This window comes from Cyanistes caeruleus, unplaced genomic scaffold (assembly GCF_971803275.1).
Source record: "Cyanistes caeruleus unplaced genomic scaffold, bCyaCae1.hap1.1 HAP1_SCAFFOLD_117, whole genome shotgun sequence".
NCBI lineage: Eukaryota > Metazoa > Chordata > Aves > Passeriformes > Paridae > Cyanistes > Cyanistes caeruleus.
Window position 1 is genome coordinate 618,673 of NW_028255917.1, and position 8,030 is coordinate 626,702.

The window sequence follows — 8,030 nt, forward strand, 5'->3', positions numbered from 1 at the left end:
CCAGCCTGGTGCCTGTGCCCAGGCTGCACCGCGCTGAGCTCCAACTGGACAATCTAACAATGGTTGAATGGACACACCATGGGCCACTGGAGACTCCTACTCCTAGTTCTGTGAGCTACACTATTCACCTGTCATTCACCAGATGATTTTTTCATCTTTGCTTGAAATCCAGGAGAGGAAAAGGTCAACATGGAAAAGTGTTCTCCCAGTTCTAGTGACACCTGTGCCTGCACACCACCTGTGCCCATGGCAGGGTGGTTGGAGACTGGATGATGTTGATGATACTTTGCAACACCAAGTGCTCAGGGATTCTGGGATTGCCCAAGTGGAGAGCAAAACTGAGCCGTGTAAGTCCCTGCTTTTTTTCAGCGCATGCTGCTTCTTCCTTTGTTCCAAGCAAGTCCAGGATTTGGTTTCATGTGTCTTTAAGGTGTCTGGACAGAAGAGAGGGAGGGCAGCTGCAGCACAGGGCTCCTGCCCAATCAGACTCTCTCTCTCTCTCTCTTTCTCAGGATGGCGCCAATGCCGCTGCCTTGGGACACCTGAGTGTGGAAGGCGAGCTCGCCCTCAAGCACGGCCATCCAAGTCAGTCACGGGCACAGGCTGCAGTTGAAGCTGGCAAGCATTGTTGTAAGGCTGCAAGTGAAGAGAAAGCCATTGTGGCCAACTCTGCTGAAGCCTTTTGCCAAAGCAAAGGCAATTGTGCCCACAGCCTCCCCCTGTTTGGCACTGGGCTGCTGGGGACGCCTCAGTGCGCAGGTGCCGACGTTGGGGCGGCTGCTGTTCCTGGGCACACTCTGCTGCTGTTTCTGTGGGCTCCAGAGCCGCTTGGGCAGCAGCCACTGGGCAGCCCTGCTGGAGGAGACATCGCCACCCTCCCCATGGTGGCAGCAGCTCTGTGGGCCCCGAGCTCTGTGTCAGGGGGGCCTCGGTCACAGCAGCGTGGCCTGGGCAGCCGCGAGGGCCCGGGCTGGCCGCCAGCCCTGCCTCTGCCCACTGCCCCTTCCTGGAGGCACCCAGTGGCCGTGGCCTGGCAGCACCCCCTGCCCTCCATGTCCCCAGCCAGCCCAGCCTGGGCACCTCGGGCTGTCCCCACCCTCCCGCTGGGGTGGTGTCCCAGCCTCCAGGCATTCTGCTGCAGGCCTGGGGGACATTTTGGGGAAGCACCGGAGCAGCCGGGTGTCAGGGACCAGGCGGCTGCCCGGGGGCTGCTTATGGCCTCTGACACCCAATTCCTCAGTGCTTCCCACCACCCCGGCTCCTCCAGGGCCTTCTGTCCCCTTGGAACCTCCTGCCACCCACTCCCTCACACATCCCCCTCGTGCCTTCCCACTGCCTTGTCCCGTCTGGGCCTCCGCAGCCCCTCATCCCTTCACAGCCTCCCAGCACCCCGTGCCCTCAGGAGCTCCCCCAGCCTGGCCCGGCAGCAGCGCCGCAGCCCCACAGGAGCTCCAGCAGCTCCTCAGCCATCACGGCACCAACACACGGGCAGCAGGACACAGATGGCGCTTCCTGCCTGCCACAGGGCTTGTGGCTTCAGCACAACCACCAAAGGCCAAGGGGCTTCTGGCCATTTCCCCTGCACCACTGCACGCCCCGGCAGGTTGCTGAACACAAGAACCCTTTTCCCTCTCTTCCCCTATGCCCCACACAACCTGGGCAGCAAAAGAAAGGTCTTGGGACTCTTGTGGTTTATAACATATCCTATATTATTTACATACTAGATGGAAACGAAACGAAGAAAAGAATAATCTCTATGAAAAAAAAAATAACAGATGGCCCATGTGGCCCCAGAAGATAGAGCCTCTCAGCCCTAACATATCCTATATTATGTACATACTAAAAAGAAAAAAATAGAAGAAAACAATCCTTATGAAATAAAAACTCCCGGCTGGCCCAGGTGGCCCCAGCAAACAGAACGTCCCAGATCAGCGCTGAGCACATCTCCAGCAGCGCAGCCAGCCCAGGCCGGACAGACGAGGCCGTGTCCTCCATGCCCTGAGGAATTGATCGTGCACCCTCTGGAGGATGGAATATCGGGCACTCTGGATGGCCCGGAGGACATACAGCGTCTCAAGTGCCAGGTCTGACACGGCACCGCTTCTGTCCTCCATCAGGCGTTCGAGGGCTGCAAGAGAGACGAACAGAGCCACGGTCACACCCCAGAGCTGTGGGGGCCCAGCGAGAGCCCCCTGCCAGGGCCATGCCAGCCGGCTCTTGCCTTGGCCAGGAGGGAGCAGGGACCAAGGGGGTCAGCCCGAAGCTGCTGGCCACAAATGCCCCACGTGGCCCTGAAATCTCACTGTGCTCTGCCCACGCCGCCCCTCATCGGCACAGGGAGCAGAGCCCTCCACAGCCTGGCCAGGGCTTGCAGCTGCCCCCGACAGCCACCACTGTCAGCCCGCTGCCGTGGCTCACCTCTGCACAACACCTGGAGCTCTGCGTGCTGCCCCCTCAGCTGCTCCCCGGCCATCCCTGAGAACACAGAGCCTGTCAGGGTCCCAGCAGCACAGCTCCCTGCCAGCGGCGCTGCCAGCCCTGTGGCCACAGGGCCTCCTGCCCCGGCAGGGCTCAGCCCGGGCCCTTGCCGCATCCTGACTCAGCCCAAGGGCACGGCTGCCAGAGGCCGGCAGCAGCAGCCCCGAGGGCAGCCGGGGCTCCAGGGCGCCGGGCCCGGGTGCCGCTGCCGGGGCAGCAGCCGGGGCTGGGGCCGAGCTGCGGCGGGGCGGGGAGGGAGCCCGGGCTCGGGACTCACCGATGACCCTGATGGCCGCCGCTCGCAGGGTCTCCTGTGGGTCCTGCAGGTACTGCAGGGCCCGGCGCAGGTGCTCGGCCAAGGGGATCCTGTGGTCGGCCAGCTGGAGAGAGCGGCAGGAGGGAAGGGTTGGCGCGGGCTCTGCCCCTCGGCGGGGCGCTGCTGCCTGCGGCCAGCCCCGGCCTCCCGTGCCCGGCCAGCCCTGAGGCCCGGCCAGCAGCCGCTGGCGCCGGGCTCTGGAGGGTGCAGAGGGCCGGCTGCTGCCCGGGGAGCCGCGGTGCCGGCCCGGCCCGCAGCCCCGCTGGGCTGGGGCTCCATCGGCACCCGGTTCGGGGCCACAGGCGGCTGGAGAAGAAGCCGTGCGGCCCCCGGGTGCAGCAGTGGGCAGGGGCACAGCTGCCAGCCCCACACACTGAGCACCGGGGCCAGGGGGCTTCTGTAGCTTGAGGCTGGGACTTCCAGGCTGTCCTTACCACGAGCTTGGCAAACTTCCACAGCTTCTCCTTCCTCACAGCTTTTTCCAGGTCTGGCCTCTTCAGGAAGTCAGCCGCGCGAAGGAGCGTTGTCCGAGAGGCCTGGGGAGCAGCAGAGAGCCGCAAATGGCCCCACAAGGCAGGGCACAGGAGTGTCCCAGTGCCAAGGGCTGGAGGAGGCTGCAGCCTGCAAGCCTGCGTCAGGGCAGGAGGCAGCTGAGCCCCCTGCCAAGGCGCAGCAGCAGCCCAGGAGTCCTCACCTCTGCCACATGCCGATTCTCATCTTGGCAGTGGAAAAAGAGTGGGAGCAGGCTCTGGTACACTCGTTCCTTCAGGGGCTTTCTTCCTTCTTCTTCTGCCGAAGACATCACTCTTTGAAGGAGAGACATGGAGAGCAGCTGCACGTGGCTATCAGGCTGTATGAAAGGAAGGAAGGAAAAATGACCTTATCATTGGCTTCTTATGGCCCACATCGGCACAGGTCTGCAAATGCACAGGGCACAAAGTGTCCGGGCAGCAGGCAGTGGCCGTGGCTGGGGCACAGAGCCTTACATTGTCCAGGAGTTTCAGGAGCGGCTCAGCCAGCTGCAGGGCCCTGCGCCAGGATATTGGGGTGTCTTCTTTCAGGAAAATATGGCTCAGAAGAGCAGTGCTCATCCTGGCCACATCACTGTCCAAGTCCCACAGGAGGTGCACTAGTCTTCCTGTCAGGCTCTGAATTCTTTCGGCCTGTGCAGAACACAAGGGTGTGAAAGCCCGGGCAGCTGCAGCAGGGCCCAGAGGCCAAAGGGCTGTCCCAAAGCACTCGGGCAGCTGAAGCAGGAGGCAGGAGAGCTGCGAGGAGCTGCCTCAGTGCCCAAGGCAAAGGCCAGCCAAGGCCAAGTGACAGCATTGCCCAGCCTCATGCTGCCCACACGGCTTCAGCTGCTGCCCCCTTCTCACCATGGAGGGACGGTCCTTTAGCAGGAGGAGAGCCCTGAGCACCTGGTGATGCATCTCTGTGGAATTGTACCACAGGTACTTATACAAGATGTCCATTAGGCTGTCACCACAGTCACTCAAGTCCAGGCAATCTAGGAGCTGAAAGGCACAGGGCAGTGAGAGGGGAGCCGGCCGGCAGGAGCCTGGAAGTGCGCAGGGCTGGGTTCAGGCAGCAGCACAGGGCGCAGGTGCCATCCCAGGCAGCTGTGGCTTTGCCAGGGGACAGGGCTGGCAGGGAGCTGAGCGAGGTAGTGCTGGCCATCAGGCTCACCTCCACAAGGAATGCCATGGCAGAGACATCCCAGAGTGGCAACGGTTTGCTGAGCACCTCAAGCAGGTAGCTTAAGATGCTTTTGCACAAGTGGGCGGATGCACGGCGCATTACCCTGGAAGGCAGAAAATGGCAGAAAGAGTCTCAGCAAGGGTGCGGAGGACTGATGGACACAGTTGTCCTATTGCCCCAGCACCCTGTGAGGCGATTTGGGCCCTTGAGATGTGGCTGTTCCAGGACAGGTTCCTCTCGCAGCCTTTTGCAGTCTCCTTGGCCATCCCTCGCTGACGAGGCCCTCAGGCCCATGGCCACGGGGACTGTGGGGGGCATCCCGGGCAGGGGGCACAAATGCCAGAGGCAGTGGGGAGAAGGGGGGCTCACCTGGCCAGCAGACCCACGGCATAGTGGTGGGTGTCAGCACAGAGCAGCGTGTCCCAGCCACGCTTGCGTTCCATTGCCACCACCACATGCTCCAAGTGGAGACTGCAGAGCAGGGCCTTCAGGGTCTGCACTGCAAACCTGTGTGCACAGCAAAGTCCAGGTGACGCTGGGAGCGCTGGCTCCGAGGCTGGGGAAGTGGCAGGGACAGGAGGAGTGGCATGGAGCACCTGTTGGGGCTGGTGGAGAGGCCGTGTTGCTCCTGGCATTCCTTCCAGAAGGTATGGACGTCCTCTGTCATATACAAAGTACTGAAGTACGTTTGGAAGAGCAGATGCACAAAGAGGCGGGGGAAATAGACTGTGAGGATCTGTGGGCAACAGGGCCCCTGGAGGATCTTCCACATCACCAGAGTTGCCTGCAGAGGACAAAGCAGCCCGAGACAGCGCTCAGTGCCGGGGCGTCTGTGTGGCAGGGCCTGAGCGTGGCAGGGAGAGGCCGGGGCAGACGCAGGGGGAGCAGCGGGCCTGGTGGCCCTGAAGCTGCCCCTAGGCCAGGTTTGTGGCCAGTGCCTGAAGCAGGGAGATGCAGTGGGGGAAGGAGGCAACAGAGCTGCTGGAGAGGCGGCCGGCCTTGCGGTGAGCAAAGGCCAGCTCCAGAAACTCACAGTCAGGGAAAAGACAGCCGTCTTGTCCCCATCAGAGGTGCCCAGGTTTTTCTGCGGCCAGCTCCCCACCACATTGATGAGGAGCGGTGTCACTTCCTCTGAAATCCAGGGCGAGAGCAAGATGGTCGTCCACATGGCCATAGCAGCTCTGCGGGGTCAGACACAGCACCGTGGGCTGGGCAGCAGCGGGGAGCTGAGCTGGCCGCCAGCTCTGCCTGTGCCCACTGGCCCTGAGCGGCAGCAGCAGCCAGGCAGCCCAGCCCTGTGGGGACAGGCCCCTGAGGGGCAGGCTGGCAGCACGGCAGCAGGCTCGGGGGCCGACTTTGTAGCAGGGCTGGCAAAGGGAGCAGCCAGAGGGCCCTGGAAGTCTGTGTTGCTCACAGCCCTGGGCCGGGCTGTACAGGGTGATGGGCTGGGGAGCCCTGAGGCCTCGGGGCAGCTGGGCCCCATACCTGTCACACGTTGGGGCCACCCGCAGGAGAGTGATGGCCACATCATCGGGCTCTGCCTCGGCCACTTGCATCAGGGCCCAGTCCATCCTGTGCTCAGCAGCCTCATTGGCCATGAGCCACTGGTGGATGTACCTCACCACGCCGGGCACCTGGAGAAGGCACAGGGAGACTTGGAATGCTAGCAGAGGGAGTCAGCAATGTGCCCAGCTTCTTCCCCAGACAAGTGCTTCTCTTCCAGCCCACTGCCATGGCCTCAAAAGCTTCAAGTGAGCAGCAGGCGTGGCTTGGGAAAGCCAAGCAATTGCTGGAGGATCAAAGGCTGGCCACAGGCTGCTTACTTGCTCTGGATTGAAAAGAGCCGTCTCTACAAGCAGATCCAGCTGGGCAGCGCTGCTCTGTTCTACCAAGACCTCTGAGGATGTCTTGACCTCAGTGTCCATAGGTCTGGTGTCTTCCTTGCCAATTCTCTTGATGTATTGGTAAAGAAACTGTAGGAGAAGGGCAGGAAGGCAGGGAAGTTGCATGGAGTGCTCCAAGTGCGGTGCTGGGCTGAGCAGTGCCAGCAGGCCCAGCGCAGGTGGGGATGGCTGCAGGTACCTGCGCTGCTCTGCGGAAGCGGCCACGGGCGGTGTCCTGCTCTTGTGTGCCGTCCATGGCTGCATCTGGCAAAGAGCAGCCAGAGCTGAGGGGCTGCGGGAGAGGCCGGAGAGCACAGCCCAGCCCTGCGTTCCCCAGGCAGGGACAGTCCCGGGATGCCCCAGGGGATGCAGCACGGCCACTGCTGCGGGGGCAGCCCCAGCCCCTTTTTTGTGCTGTCCATGGGTGTGTGTCCACAGGACAGTGTGGGATGGGATGAGATGGGATGCAATGGGATGGGATGGGGCCAAGATGGCCGCAGGCACCAGCCCTGTGGCCCAGCTCTGCCACTCACCCTCCTCCAGCGGCTGCAACTGCTGCACCTCTTCGGTCTCTGGTGCTGGGGCAGCTCCAGGGCCTTCTTCCTCTTCCTCCTCTTCATCCTCCACCCAGGCCAGCTTGGGCACTCTTGGGGGTCGCTGCTCCATATCTTCCTCCAGACTCTCCAATCCTTTCCATAGGAACAGCACCAGGGGATGGCATGGCATGTAATGGGATGGGGCCAAGCTGGCAACAGACACTAGCCCTAAGGCCGAGCTCTGCAACTCACCCTCCTGTGGTGCCTGGAACTCCTGCACCTCTTCAGACTCCTGTGCCAGGACAGCTCCAGAGCCTTCTTCTTCCTGCTCCTCAAGCCAGGCCAACTTGGGCACTCTTGGGGGTCGCTGCTCCATGGCAGTGACTGGATTTATGGCTGCTTGCAGGAGAGATGGCTCGGAAAAGCTCAGAGTCAGCAAGTCCTGCAGTCGTGCCTGGAAGGCACCTGCAAGACTCAAGTCCTGGCAAGATTGCAAGACAGCGAGTCCTGCACTTGGGTCTTGAGGGCTCCTGCCACAAGGACAGGAGGCTCCTCAACAGGGACTGTGGTCTGGTCTCAAGGGCAGAGACTGCAGGGATGGGCGACACGTCGGAAAAGCTCCGGGTCACCAAGTCCCACGGTCTGCCCTCAAGAGAACCTTAAGAAGGAAGCCTCGGCAAGGCCACAAGTCAGCAAGCCCTGTGGTCTGGCCTCGAGGTCACCTGTAGTAATAGTGCTTCAGAAAAGCTCCAGGTCCGACACAAAGGAGTGCGCTGTGCGGGGGCTCCTCACAGCACCGCTCTGGCGCGTCCTGACCCGTCGCGTGCACCGAGCACTGTGGCGTGGCCCTGTCACCGCCAGCTCCTATGGCAGCACGTGTCACAAAGGGCCCTTTGACATCTGCTCCCGTTGCCACCATCCCACGGTGACCGTGCTGCAGCGTGTCACAAAGGGCCCTTGCACACCCTGCCCTCCGCCCTGGGGCCGCCCCCATCCCCCCCCCAAGTGGCCCAGCTTGGAAGGAATCCCTTGCCCAAAGTGTCTAAGACAGCCTGACGGGATCTTTAGGAACAGCTTGTTAGAAATGAAATGGAGTCAAATTTATCAATAAGAATTTTA

The 8,030-nt window shown here is 61.9% G+C and overlaps 1 protein-coding gene across 2 annotated transcripts; it reads right to left on the minus strand.

Moving 5' to 3' along the window:
• Nucleotides 1–1,688: 1,688 nt before the first annotated feature.
• LOC147646178 (maestro heat-like repeat-containing protein family member 7) lies at nt 1,689–7,791 on the minus strand. 2 transcript variants are annotated; one of them, XM_086873845.1, is made up of 16 exons: nt 7,164–7,777; nt 6,909–7,064; nt 6,575–6,639; nt 6,316–6,465; nt 5,978–6,126; nt 5,526–5,673; nt 5,089–5,276; nt 4,862–4,999; nt 4,481–4,595; nt 4,171–4,308; nt 3,781–3,957; nt 3,489–3,644; nt 3,229–3,330; nt 2,756–2,858; nt 2,419–2,475; nt 1,689–2,128 (listed from the first exon to the last, which is right to left on the minus strand). In XM_086873845.1, exons 1-16 carry the CDS (start codon nt 7,285–7,287, stop codon nt 1,929–1,931), a joined length of 2,166 nt encoding a protein of 721 aa, XP_086729971.1. In that variant the 5' UTR covers nt 7,288–7,777; the 3' UTR covers nt 1,689–1,928. The 2 variants fall into 2 exon arrangements, with proteins under 2 accessions (XP_086729971.1, XP_086729972.1); XM_086873846.1 differs by lacking the exons at nt 6,316–6,465; nt 6,575–6,639 and having other exon boundaries at nt 7,164–7,791.
• Between the last annotated feature and the right edge of the window lie 239 nt (nt 7,792–8,030).